General features: G+C 44.7%; 1 protein-coding gene across 7 annotated transcripts in view; it reads right to left on the reverse strand.

Annotated features, from left to right (window-relative positions):
- The window catches only part of COL6A3 (collagen type VI alpha 3 chain), a 64,395-nt gene that overhangs the window by 30,605 nt on the left and 19,146 nt on the right, over nt 1-14,644 (reverse strand). For 5 of the 7 annotated variants that reach the window (XM_076342058.1, XM_076342057.1, XM_076342056.1 and 2 more), the window contains 7 exons: nt 13,934-14,536; nt 10,481-11,080; nt 8,606-9,172; nt 5,282-5,902; nt 3,538-4,137; nt 2,326-2,928; nt 1,310-1,912 (listed from right to left, as the gene is read on the reverse strand). In XM_076342058.1, the coding sequence (XP_076198173.1) occupies nt 1,310-1,912; nt 2,326-2,928; nt 3,538-4,137; nt 5,282-5,902; nt 8,606-9,172; nt 10,481-11,080; nt 13,934-14,536 (4,197 nt within the window). The remainder of the gene's footprint in view (nt 1-1,309; nt 1,913-2,325; nt 2,929-3,537; nt 4,138-5,281; nt 5,903-8,605; nt 9,173-10,480; nt 11,081-13,933; nt 14,537-14,644) is intronic. The other 2 variants (XM_076342054.1, XM_076342059.1) reach the window with 2 other exon arrangements.

The raw sequence follows: 14,644 nt of genomic DNA on the forward strand, positions 1-14,644 counted from the left end.
ACTTGCACAGTGTGCATGCACCTTCTGCCTGTGCTTGAAGCAACTGTCCTCCAGTCAGGGGGATGTACAGGGAGGTGACAATCAGATGACTGATCTCAAGTCCCTGAAAGGTATAGCTAGGATTTATATGGGATAGCTGGGAATTAGTGCAGAAAGAAGCATTGAAGTTGCTCAGCTCAAGCTCAGGAGGTGATGCACAGTCTGCCTTTCTGCAGGAATAATTAGCGTGGGCTTGGAGCCACCCTGCAGCCACCGAGCTGCCCATTGGTCTGGAGCACAGGGAAATCAGGCTGCGGGATGCCTTTCATCTGGATGTAACATCTCCTGCACCTACATGAGCTTTCAAGCAGGGAGGTGTTTGAAATTTCTGTGATATTAATCACACTGGTGCTGCATTCGAGAAGCACTCACGGTTACCACCAGCAGCAGTTTGCTTTTCTCTGTGCTCAGTTTTTCATCTTGGCTGGAGCTGCTGCTCAGCTCAGGGCTGCTGTGGCGCTCCTTCAGCTTCTCCAGAGGCTCAGGAGACGCCTCTGCTCAAAAGCCAGAGGGTTGAGCTATGGTCAGTTGTGCTGGGAGTAGGATTTGCCGTACTGTAGTAAGTTAAACCAGCTGCTGGGAGTCTGGTTTGATGGCAATACCAGCTTGCTTACTGACTCCAAGTAGCCAAATCGTGGGATTCCTTTTTAGGGCAATTTTACCTTAAACTACAACCACTTGTGCCCTAGCGTTTTCTCATATACCTGTCACGAGATCAAGTGGGCACCCTGGATGATCGGACAGGAGAAATTCTGATTTCCAGCACACCATGCATGCCAGGGACTGAATGACCAAGGAGTCCAATTGACTTGTTATAAACACAGTGGGCAAAACAAGGACCGTCACTTTTTGTTTTGGCACTAAACAAGTTGGTCTGCCAACATGCTACTGGCATCATATGCCTACACATCTGGGGAGGAAGGTAGTGAGATTCAGTCTAAAGGCAGCTAAATAAAGGAGCCCCTCCGATGCGGTGGTAGGAGGCCAGTGATTTAGTGCCTGCTTGTCATATCTGAAATTATTCCACCACGGCTGCACCTCTGCGGTGATGGTACACCAGTCATTCACGTGCTGAAGCACACAAACAGGCAGCTCTTGTACCAAAGGCTTGCAGCCTACCACCACGCTCATGGAGGAGGTCTGAGCCCATGCTGCACCTCAGGCTATAGGCAAAGCAAAAAGCAGGCTGAACAAGTCCACCAAAACACATTGGATTTTAAAAGACACACTCAGGAATGACCTGAGCACATTATGAAAGGATCGCGCTTACCTCTTGTAACGTCTGTCGTTCCTGGGCACAATTTCTCCTCCATAGCGGCTTCCAGCGTAACCAGGACCTGCTCATTCAGCTCAGACAGCTCCTGGGCTGTGGATGCTCTGAAACTCGTGGCACTCTCGCTGGCCAGCCTGCTGACTTCCTTCAGGTCAATGTTTCTCACGCCGACCGCAAATACCTTGACGCCTTTCTGCGTGATTTCCAAGGAGGCACTCGGCCCGTCGTCTGACGACTTCCCACCCGTGACGATGAAGGCAATCTGGGGCACCCTCTGGTCGATTCGGCTGCCGGCCTCCTTCACAAAGTGTTTTGCCTGGATGTGTTTGATGGCTGCGCCAGTGTTTGCCACTCGGCCGCCTTTGTAGATGACTTTGTTGATGGCATCTAAAATCTGAGGTTTGGTGGAGTAGTCCTTGAGGAAAAACTCATCGGTGACATCTGAGTTGTACTGGGCCAGTCCTACCTGGATAGAGTCTCCATCCCTATAAATGGCGTCCACCACAGAGTAGACAAACTGGAGAACTTCTTGGAAGTTATCCCTCCCCAGATTGATGGACCCATCCAGCAAAAACACAATGTCAGCCTGCTTTTTGCCTCCTGAAAAGATTACAAAGAAAACACCGTTAAGAATTGTTTGTGGCATCTATAATATTTAAGATGCTTAGTGTTTTGTGAAGTAGTGGTGTGTTTCTCTCTTCTTTCTACCTTTTTAGTTTCATCGGTCTTTGACATGGTTTTACATCTGTACAAGAAGAAAGGTTTTATACAACACATTTATTATACTTCATACAACATTACTTGTTTTTGTGATAGACACCCTCATCTCATTTCAAATTAATTCTATTCTTTCCTATGCTCAACAAGATCTTCTTCAAAGTGTTCTTTAAAGCAATGCGACTAAATGGTTGGGAATCAAAAAGTGTTATGTTGAGCATAGGAAAGAATCATTTTCACATTATACAAATTCTATCTCTGTCCAGAAAAGTCTACAGGGTGAATAGCAGCCTTACCAGGTCCTAAAGGTCCAGGGGTTTCTGTTGTAGGTATCGGAAGCTCTTCAAGAATGCTCTGCACATTCTTTTCTAAAGTTGGGAGTTCTGTGAAGTCCTGTACCACAAGCACACGCTCAGGATCATTGGTAATGACCTGCAGCTGGTCCCTGTCCACATTCCTGGCTCCAACACCCAGAGGTTTAATGCTGGTTGAAGTGATCACGTTAGCAGGCCTGTTCACGTCATCCTGGGACCGGTCTCCGAGGATGACGACTAGGTGCTGGGGCACTCCATCTTCTATCCTGCTCCCCGCAGACTTGATGAAGTAGTTCTTCACCACGTAGTCTAGGGCTTTGCCAGCGTTCACGGGGGACCCCCCTCTAAGCCTCAAGCGGCGGATGGCTTGCAGGACGGCATTTTTGGACTTGTGGGTCTTCAGGTAGAACTCAGGGAAGACATTATTGCTGAACTGCACCACGCCGATTCGCACTTTGTTTGGCCCAACTTCCAGCTGCTGAACAATTCTGCTAATGAAATCCCGAATGTGAGCAAGCCCGTCAGGCCTAACACTGTCAGAGCTGTCAATAAGGAAGACTATGTCCTTTTCATCACCAGAAATATCTGCAGGGAAGCAAGAAGAGAGGAAATTATTTGCCTGCCAAGTCTTAGCTTAAGCTTTGCTGGAGGATTTCTGTGCTATCTGCTCTTGTGTGATGTAAAACTACACAGCATATTTTAGCCAACTTTAAGCATGGTGCTTCAGGGACCCTCTCCAAAAGGGCTTGTGTGCAAGTGTGCATGCATGTGTTAGCAGTCTGCCTAATATTTGAAGCATGCATTACTCAGAACCTTATCTGTTTCATTCATTAACGCTCTTCTCTGGATTTTTCAATGTTTTCAGCTTCATTTTGCCCCAGCTTTACGTCTCTTTCCTAGAGAGCTGCTAAATGGGCATAGGCAATTGTACACATTGTGGTATTTGACTTGAAAATCAAAATAGGTAACTTATTTAGGTACTTGACTTGAAAATCATAAGTAATGTGTTTAGGTACTTGTATAGAATTTCCATATATCTAAAAGTTTCCTTCTAAAACTGTATATGTGCTACACCTTTGCTTTTAACTAAGGAAAATGTTGGTTTATAGAGAAGGGATGGAAAGTTATTTACACATTTGGGCAACATTTACTTGAATAGCAGCCCAGAGGCAGCTGGTGTTGACAGAGCCTTACCTACGGGGGGTTGCACATCTCCCAGCAGCCGTCTGATTTGGTCCCCAGTCAGCGTTTCAATAGGAGTCAGCAGCTTCTGCTCGAGGCTGGGCAGTTCCTGGAAGCTGGAGACTTGGAATACATAATCAGGACTAAGGGAAATCTGTACCATCTCCTCAGGATCCACGTTCTTCGCTATCACCATAGGTGCCACCCCCACTTGTTTGACTTGGAGTGATGGGTACTCTAAGTCATCATCAGACTTGCGGGAGGAGAGGATGATCAAAAACTGAGGGACGCCCTCCTCTATGCGGCTCCCAGAAGGCCGGGTGAAGATGGTCTTTGCCACAAACTCAAGGGCCTCCCCCACATTCACCTGCTGGCCACCCTGCGGCCGCAGCCGTCTCACGGCACTCTGCACCTCATCCTTGGTGGAGTGGGCATTGAGCAGGAACTCCACGTGGGGATGCTCGCTGAACTGGACCACTGAAATCCTGGTGGTGTCAAAGCCCACGTCCAGGTTGTTCACTATCCTCTCAATGAGATCACGGACAAGGTAGAACTCCTGGGCAGCATAGCGGGAGCCGTCAACCATGAACACGACATCCCTCTTCACTCCCGCTGCAGGAAAGAAGGCAGTAGTCAGAAGATGCATGAGGCATTGCTTATGGAGAGCAGCTAAGTTCATCATCTACACCACTGGCCCATGCCTTTGGCTATGGGGAGGATGCTCGTTGTTTTGTTGCCTGTGATATCTCCTGGGAGCCCCAGCAGGCAGCTCTGGGTTCAACCCAGAGACAGGACTGGTCTGCTAGTGCAGACCCCAGGCAGTGCAAGAACAGCAACTTCCAGAGCAAAGGAAGCAAGAGGGAGCAGGGGAAACCTGCAACAATAATTCCTGTGGGATCTCCACCCAAAGAAATGTAGCCTGGTGATGCTCCTTACTCAGGGCAGGTTGCCAGGCAGCCTGGGGTTGTTTTACACTCAGTACCACCCCTCTTTCTTTGGCTTTGTTCTCTAGGAAAGCTTCTATCCTATTATTCTCCCAGCTTCTGCCTTTCCAGGATGACTTTTTGCTTCCTAATTAAATGTTTCCTGCAGTGGTAATTCAGGTCAGAGCCTGATTATTGCTGAATATCACACTGATAAATGGGGATGGAGGAAAGCAGTGTGGCTCTGAAGGGAAGGAACAGATAGAGTAGGATGGTGGACTTCAAAGGGACTGATCTGGGGTGGATACCCTTCATCCCAGGCACATGCTGTCTGGATTTCATTCCAAGTGAGACCAGAAATGGAAGATCTGATCCTTTTCCTGACGCCCGCTTCCAGTTTCCCTTCCCCCAGTGAATGAGTGTGGAAAATGTAAGCTACATCAGCAGGTCTTACATTTAGCAGAAAGCTGACCTTGATTTATAGTGGTGTGAAGGCGTCCCTGTAGCATCTAAATGACGCAATTTCCATTCCAGGAGGAATAGCATGGACTTAAAAATCCACCAACTTAAAATAAGATTAAGGTCATAGCATTCACTTTGTGGGTTTTCCATGTGGATACAACATGGACCACCTTGAGGGACTGGGCTTAAAGGTGGCTCAGCTTAATTACACAGCTCCTGCCAACCCTAAGTACATCAACAGTGAGACCAAGATGGACTCGGAGTCTTAGCTGTGACCATCTTTGTTTTTCTCAGTTTGTGTTGCAACCATGATGTTGCTAAACATCATATTTTGCCGCTGGCTCTTGGTGCAGACACAAACATCTTCTCACCTGGGCTGGGTGATGTAAAAACCAGATCAGGGGCAAGTGACTCTATCTCTTTCTTGGTCAGTCGGATGACTCTGTTCGAGACGACCTGCTGCACTGTATCCAGCTGGCTGAAGTCAGGCACAGAGATAGCAAAATCTGGAAGGAAGGAAATCGTCTGCAGTTCTGTGAGGTCGGCATTTCCAATCCCGATGCCAAAGGGCACCGTGCCACTCGTCTTCAGGACCACTGAGGGCCTCCTCACATCATCCTGGGACCGGTCAGCGGTCAGCAGAATCAGGAACTGCGGGACGCCCTCTGCTATCCTGCTGCCGCTCGACACCGTGAACACATTCTTGATGAGATAGTCGAGGGCTGCTCCAGTGTTCAGAGGAGATCCTCCCATAACCTTCAGCTCCTGGATGGCACTGATGAGATCTGCTTTGTCTTCGTGGGTGTCAAGTAAGAACTCAGGTTGTATGACGTTGCTGTACTGTGCGACGGCGACACGGACCTTGTCACGACCGATATCCAGGCTTTCAACAACTCTTTGGACAAAGGTCTTCAGTAGAGGGAAACCTCTTCTGACACCATCCGAGCCATCAATTAGAAACACCACATCCTTCTTCTCACCTCTCTCAACTACTGTTTGAGACATGTAAGGGAAGGGGGGAATAAGTGAGATTCTCTTTGCAGTGATTATTATTCTCCGCATACATTGAACCAAAGGAGTACAAAAGCTCAGGGAGGGGAAAGCGAGGTGTCAGGACGGGTCGTTTGGTTCCTTTGCCATTGGATGCAATCCCTGGCGAAGAGGCAGATGGGTGGAAGTTGGTGGAAACCACAGTGCAACGTGTGCCGTGCCTTACCCACCGAGTCATAGAATCATAGACCCATAGGAAATAGGGTGCCAAGGGACTCCGGGTGCCATCTCCTACCTGAGGCTGGGAGAAGCTGTCTGCTCCCAAGGGGGCTAGGAAGCTGGCACATGGTTTTGCAATATGCAGCAGGAGTCTGGGGCATTAGGGATCTTTTGCTCCCAGAGGAAACTGAGTTTCTGGATGAAACAACATACTGCAGAGAGGGTGCCCACAGGGATCGGGTGAAGAGAGGGAGAGAAAAGCTTTTCTGAGGCATCACTGAACTTAGAAACAAATAATCCTGCACATGCTCAGATAAAATAAGAATTTGCTGGAAAGGACATCCAACTTAAAATGCTGAAATGCTTTTCTAAAATGCTAGACACTGATTTTTTTTTTTTTTTTACTAACTTGAAGCACAAAAATATGTTGATTGTGACTAAACATTCTTTTAAAAAAAAAAAAAACAAGACCGTGAAATGTCAAAGGTCAGAGAACTGTTGACGCGTTCTGCTATTGACTACAGAATTGCAAAGCTTTGGCTCAGCCAAGCAGAAAACATCACTGTGTCTCAAACACAGCAACTGATGGATAGCATCTCCAAAAGTGCCATTGGCTTGTTTATAGCAGGGTCAAGTGGGACAAGCAGAAGCATGATCTGTGTCTCTGAAGAAAATCTTAAAATATCTGCTTATGAATGCTAGATGTATAAAGAGTTAACAAGGGCAGTTGAAGTCTTAAGGCAAACTTCAAGTTTATTATTTAAGAGGAATGTTGGAAACTTGGTGGGTTAATGAATTGGACTGGAATATTAATATAACTTGTGTTGAGCAATACAGGTAGGAAGAGGGAGCAGACATTGCCTGGTGTATCCCTGCTTCACACACTTCCTCTAAAGTTCAGGAGCAGGGGAAGAAACTCCTAGCAAAAGTCTCTGGATAGCAGATAAAGAGGAAAATAACATGGGTACTCTTATGAGGTGGCTCTCTTTTAGCCAAGAATACTAGAAAAAGTAGGTGGATGCAGCTATTTGTGAGCAATTAGCACAATTATTCACAGTACTTGGTGGTCAAAGGGATTCAAAATGATCTCGACAAGACAGAAGTGGTTTGAAAAGGGAGGATGCAATTCAAGAGCACTAGTTGCACTAGTTTATGTTGAGGCAGAAGCTGCACAAATATGGGAAGGGCAATGACTCCGCATGGAAATGATGGGGTAGGAGATCACCAGGGGACACCATTGTTACGTTCTGGTCATTTGGAGCAGGCTGACGTTGGAGAGACAAGGGTAAAAAGGTAGAAAACCTACAAGACCTACAAAGAAAGATTTAATGAGCTGGATACACAGCTGGTGACACAAGGACCGAGAAAAGACATACATGGCAAGCTTAAAGTAAATGAAAGGCTGTCACATGAAACACGGGAATGAGCTGACATCTGTATCCTTCTTGAGTTGAAGGAGATGTAAAAGGCTTAAACTATGACTATGAAGGCAGAGGTTAGACATTAAGGAAAAGTATCTACTGATACGGATAAAAACAATTGAATAGATTGATTATGGAGGCTGGGAAATCTCCTCCACTGGAGGGTTTTCAGAACAGATTAGACCAATGTCAGCTGGTTCTGGACAAGAAGAGCCTGTTGGGGACAGGGGTATGTAGCAGGTGGCACCCTGAGATCCCTTCCAGCCCTATTTCTTTTTTATGTTTCTATGATTCTAAGTCCATCTGCCCAGGACTTTTACGGAGAGATGACGTGGATGTTATTACACTTTTCCTTGTCCCCACCTGCTGTTGGGAGACAGGTTAATTCTCAAATTAGGGCTGCCTCAGGAAATCACACAGCTGGAAATGCATAATTTCCAGTACCACAGTGTGAATTTATAATTGTGGCCGTGTGATTCTTTTTATGATTTTTTTTTTATTCTTCAATTAATCCATACTCATCTGCTGAGCTTGTAATGGTAACTGAGTCGAGACCATCTAATTTGTTGGTGCGTAGGTACAAAATGTAGAAACTGCCGTCATATGCCGTAAGAAATAACGGAGCAAGAGTGAATCCAGCACGCTGCAGTGCTCCTTACTCCCTACCACTCCTCCAGAAAAGGGAGGATGGAAAGAGAAATCGAGACAAGCCTTTATTTGCTTCTTCTAGCCCTTGCCCAGCATTGCACATCAATTTATGCAAGATCTCTGGGGCAACAACTCTCTGTTATTTCAGGATTGTACCATGTTTTACACACTGGTAACAGCACCTACTGCAGCTCTTGCAGCCAAACAAAAAGCTTTTTCCTTACTCATCTTTAAAATTCAGTTTGGACTTTAATGCTTTGCTGGATCAGGGTCTGACCAGAGGAAAATCCAAGTACAGTAGCAGTTTCTACATAATCGTTTTAAACATCACCAGACCGAATTGCCCCTGTTACCAAATTGAGGGGGGCATGTAAGTGGTGTCTTTCCGCCTTTTGGAAATCCCGGGGGTCCCTGTACCTGTTGGCTGAAGCTGGATAGTTTTCAACAGGTTGACTATGTTTGGCTGAAGCTCTGAAATCCGAGGGAGGGAGTCGACATTCAGAATGAATTGCGGGGCGTAAACAATCCTTTCCAGCTCTACAGGGTCAGCATTTTTGGCTTTGATAGCAAAGGTCACAACTCCAGCTTGCTTCAGAGCATCTGACGGTTGCTCCACATCATCGGTTGATCTCCCAGCAGCAAGGAGGACCAAAAACTGAGGAACCCCTTCTTCGATCCTGCTTCCAGCTTCCTTCACAAACAGCCTCCTTATAGCTTCATCTAGCGCAGCTCCAATGTTCAGCTGCTTCCCGGTTTTTATCTTCATCCTTTTCACTTTGAGAAGCATGTCTTGCTTAGATGGGAGTTCGGCAAAGTCAAATTCAACTTGGATGGTGTCACTGAATTGAGCTACAGCTACTCGTGTGGCATCAGGACCCAAGTTCAGGTCAGAAATGACTTTGTGTACAAAGTCCCGGACAGCAGGAAAGCTACCCAAGAGGTTGGCTGAGCCATCAATCAGGAATAAAATATCTTTCTTGCTTTCTAGAATAAATTCACAAAATGAAAAGAGGGGAAAAAAAAGATATGAAGGCATTTTTCTTCTTAAACGTCATCCTAGAAACTTCTCTGCAAATTAGATGGGTTTCAATATGCAAAGCAATTGATTTTCATTTACCAAAGTATTCAAAGGCTACAGGACTAAACAGTACCTTTGACTTATTTATCTGAGGAAGAAGGGGAAGCGAGGACACCTCTATCCTAAGACTCAATAAATTCAGGCACCAGATAGTCATATCATATATTGTATCACATCATATCAGTTGTGTCATAAATTGGCTGTTTCAGATTAGGCCAGTGATGTTTGTGGTCTAGCAATGTGCTGACAATACAGACATGAAGTACAACAGCAGTAGAGGGTTCGTTGGTTTTTTTTCTATTTAAAGGCTCAATAGATAAGAAATAGACATTAATTCATACATACATACACACACAAAGCATTTTCTGTATTCTCTTAAAGTACTTCTCTTAGCTGCATCACAAGGAGCATCTAAATCCATAGGCGAGTTATGCCTTTGGGAGGAGAAAAAGCCTTTTACCTGTTTCCATTTGATGCCCTTTTAATCTCATTGAATATCCAAGGCAAAAACAAACATCTCATATCTGTGTGTCTTAACATCTTTCATATTAATCTTGATGGTCTCCTTTCCATACTAAACATTCCTGTTCTTATGTCTTCATCTGCACATATCCACAATAAGGGAATTAGTGAGCAAATACCTGTTTAAAAAGGGTTAAACTTGCCAACAGCTTTTGGATTGGATAACTTTGAATACCTGAAGTCAAATTCAGCCCCTCTGTGACAGCTTGATAACAGCACTTTGACAAAGTGGCTCTGGGGAAGGATTCGGCCACCTGTACCTGACTAGACCTCTGATCCTCTGTGGTCTTTGGCATGATTTTAACGCTTCCATACCACTCCTTGTGGACAAAAGTGCATGCTCCCATTGCCTGAGCTAGTGCAGACAATGCATTTACAGGTTGTGACATTATTACGACAACAGAAAGGGAACACCTGAGTAAGTGACTGGTGGGCATAGACTCACTCAGATCCTCTTTTGGTCCTGACCTGCCAAAAGACTTAAAATTGTGCTGTCTTTAAAGTGTGCTAACAATTACTTGAACAAAATTAAGAGCTGCCAGTGTCAAGCCACGTATTGATGGTTAAGCACAGCCCTAACCGCTTTGATGACTCAGGGCCTTGGACGGATGTGAAGCTGTACATTGGGAACAAACAGTCAAGAGAAACAAGATTAACTTTATGCAGTCAACATGAAGGAAGGTAGGTATTACCTGTTGGGGCGAGTGGAACCTCTTCCACACCTCCACTAACATATGTTGTTATAGGCTTATTTAACTCCTGGGGTAAAGCTGCCAGAGCACTGAAATCATCCATAAAATATACCATTCTTGGATTAAAGGCAATCTGTTCAAGTTCTGCCTTATCCGCACTCCTAACTCCAACAGCAAAAGTCAGCACTCCAGCCCGAGCTAATTCATTGGAAACTTGCAAGAAGGGATCAGCAGACCTCCCTGCCGTCACCAGGACTAGGACCTGAGGCACTTGTTCATTTATTCTGCTCCCACCAGCTTCCGTGAAGTGATTCGAAAGCACAAAGTTCAGTGCAGAGCCAGTGTTCAGCACTGACCCCCCCTTGGGCCTCAGCTGCCCCATACGTTGAATTATGTCTGATTTGGTTTGGTACGAGTATAGAAAGAACTCGGTTTTAGGAGTGTCACTAAATTGCACTAAGCCAACTCGGATTTTGTCACTGCCGACATCAAGGTAGTTAACTAGGGTGGCAACAAAGTCACGCACAAAGGGGAAGTTGGCATTTCCGACGTTGAGTGATCCATCCAAAAGAAAGATGATATCCCTTTTGGTTACTTGAACTGCAGTAGAGCACAGAAAATAACATGAGACATCACAGAAAACAAAAATAGAAATTTTTTTTCATGTGTGCATACAGCATATGCTGTACACGCATGTAAACCTTGTTAGGAGGAAGGGGAGAGAAAAAGAGAAGAGAAAGAGTGTGATCAGCACAGAAATAACAAGGACCTTACTGGAAATTACTTAATGGGGCATGGGAGGTTTCTGACTTGTATTGAAAAGTCTTTTAAAAGTCAGGTTTATCAACAGGGCTCAGCCTCTGTCATGGCAGATGTTTTCAACGGCTGCTAATGCCAGAGTTGCATGCTCTGGGACAGATCCTTAGCTGGTAAAAGGCAGCTTCATTGATTTTGGTGGAGCAACACCGAATTACGCCTACAGACACCTTGCTTATCTGCAAGTCACCACGCATTTACTTGGGGCTTTCCAATGAAGCTTTAGGGAACATTTCTGCTTTCTGGCACCTAAAGTGTGCTTTGACACCCAATGCTATCACTCCCTTATTAAGCAATCCCCCGTTCCACGGACGTGCTCCCATGCATCCCTAGGTGTAGAGAACCATGTCCTGCTCTGCAGTGATTTTCATGGTCATGCTGCACAGCCAGCAGCAGCTGGCCTGTGGTGCAGTTAGGCTCCACTTGCATGGGAAAACACTTCTGGCAAGTAACCAATTTGGTTGGTGTTTTGAGTGGGTATTAAAAATAGCTTTTACTAATAGGCTTAGAAAAGCTGGTCCAGACAAGGCTGCAACGGCTGCCTGAGACACCTGCCTGAGACACCTGCCTTTTTGATGTCTGCATTTGATGCAGAAAACTGTATTTTGATGTCTGCAGTTATAGACATCCATTTTGTGGGCTGTTGAAGGGGGAGAAATTTCCCACTTTTGGCAGTAACCAGCCAGTTCTCGGCTCCTTTTTTAAGGTTAAATCCTTCCTGAGCTGTCTCTCAGCATCTGATCCCCAAGACACAGATCTGCAACATCACCCCAAAGACACGACAAGATCATCCGCCTGTGCTTTTTGCTCTAAACGCGTCATGTCCAGACGACAGACCAAAATGCTGAAACTTTAAATAAGATCTCAGAGAACTGATGAGTGGGCTCATCCAATGCATCCCCCCCGGATACCTTCCTCCAAATAAGTTATCTGAGAATATATTTATGCCCATTGTTAATTCTGTTCATTATCTTTCTGTTTAAAGCATTTACCTATGGGTATATGGCTATATTCATCCAACTCTCTAGCTTGCCTTGTCCCTGTAAGCTTGCTGTCCTATATATAAAATATATAAATACTGAGATATTAAAACCGAAAGGGAGAAAAAGGTTCTTCGGAGTACAGGCATTGCTCTCAGATTTTACAGATTGCCTTGGCTTTCTGTATTTTTAATTTTTCCCAGAAAAGTGCCATTCAAGGCCCAGGGTGAGACAATATGTAGTTGAACTGTAACAGACTGCCCCGTGTCAAAATCAGTTATGTTACTAATAATAGTAATTTTATGGAGTAGGATATGATTGCTTGCTTATTGTATACGTGAATAGCTGTGAGTACACTAGAGCAAAAGGACTGGAAAAAAAGAGAAGCTGCGTGAATGAGCTTTAAAGAACATGGAAGTATAGGAACATTTTTAATTTACATTGAAAAATAAAAATGTCAGGTTTGGTGTATAGCCATGCAAAACTGTATTAGCAGGAAACACATTCTGAAAAAAAGCTTATTAAATTATAAGTCTCGTGATATTCATCTTAATTAAGGACAAGTATTGGCAAACTGATTTTAAAATGTCTGCTTTTCATGTAAATTAGTCATAGGCTTTAATTCTTTAAGGACCCTTTCCAAAAACTGAGTTTCTTTTGCACTGTGGTTTATAATTTTAAATTACTTGGAGAAACTAGAAAAAATATGGACATGGTTTGACACCCACTTAAGCCAATGGGAACCTCACTGTTGACCTTACTGGGAGCTGGAAGAAGTCCTGTTTTTCTAATGTTTATATGCCATGAGACAGAAATGCAAGGTTCAAATATGATCTAGCGCAACATTAACTCAACCTCAAGCATCTCTATCGGGAAGAAATCCTGAGAAATTTGGTATAAAATCTATGCTGCTAGAACACCTCTTGAAATGCAGGGGAATCTGCCTCAAAAGACATGACTCTAGCGATCGGATTGCTTCCAAAGTCTACTGATGTCAATGGCAAGACCAAGTAAAAAGAATCCACTGGTTTCACGGGGCTTTGGATCATCATCTAAACAGGTTAAATTAAAATCAACGCCGCAATAGTCTCGTATGTCTCTTAGGGCTTAGGCTGAGTAAATGATAAGAAAACTGTAAGTATGTTCTTAAAGGGTGAGTTTCAGTCCAACAGCTAGCTTTCTCTGAACATTTCCATGAACAAACTTGCTTATTTTCTTTACACTCAGGAGAAACTTTTAAGCTTTCTTGAGCAAATATCCACTACAGATGATTTTCAAACTGGGGAAGAGATTATAACATTCACAGTGTATCCTGTTCATAGGTTACACAAACCCTAAGTGAGAGAAAAAGCCTCCACTGAACAATTTCAGTACCTAACTAGTAAAGCACATCTTCCACGTCCAGTCCTTTAAATGTTGGTGACAAATATGGAATGGGACAAAAATCTCCAGGGAGGAATGACAAACCTGTAACAACAACCACGCTACCAAATTCACCAATCTGTTCATGCACATTTTGCAAATCAAAGAGACAACATATAGCTATGCTGAAACATATGCTTGATGCTTTTTTCCCGCTTATCTCTACATGTCCTAGAATATGAGTTGACAAACATATAAACCATATCTCCTTAATTAGAAAAAGGTAATTAATTACCTGATGGTGGTTCTTGGATAATCAGTCCTCCAGAGAGTGTCCGGATAGGCGACAGCACTTCAGGAAGAATGGTTTGCATGAACTGAACACGGAAGTCATTTGGGTTGAACACAAAATCTCTCTCATGGGCAATTTCTTGAAGTTCTGCCAGGTCAGCGTTTCTCGACCCAATGGCAAGGATCACTATCCGGTTCCTTTTCATCTCTGCCGCAGCTTGGTCAACGGCATCCCTGGACTTACCGCCAGTGATGAGCACCAGCATGGGAAGCACCCCTTCCTCCATCCTGCACCCGGCAGCACTGGTGAAGAAGTTGTTCCTCACAAAGTCCAGTGCCGAGCCAGTGTTGAGTGCTGTACCACCCATGAGCTTCATTCTCTTCACGTTAGCCATCACATCCTTTCTGCTTTGGTGGGTGTTAAAATAAAACTCTGGCTTCACAGTGTCTGCGTACTGTGCCACCGCGACTTGGATCAGGTCGGGTCCAACCTCCAGCCTTTGGACAATTTTGGCAACGAAATCACGAATTACGTTAAAGGGGCCAGTCCCCAAAGCAGTTGAGCCATCTATCAGGAAGACTATATCCTTCTTGTTCACTTCAATAACTGCAAGTAACACATGAACATAGTGTCAGCAGGAGCCTTCACCACACTCTGCGCATCAATTCTACATCAACAGTTCAGCAACGTTTAGGACTTCTTGTTTGCTTGAAG

Source organism: Aptenodytes patagonicus, chromosome 6 (genome assembly GCF_965638725.1).
Source record: "Aptenodytes patagonicus chromosome 6, bAptPat1.pri.cur, whole genome shotgun sequence".
In the NCBI taxonomy this organism is placed as follows: domain Eukaryota; kingdom Metazoa; phylum Chordata; class Aves; order Sphenisciformes; family Spheniscidae; genus Aptenodytes; species Aptenodytes patagonicus.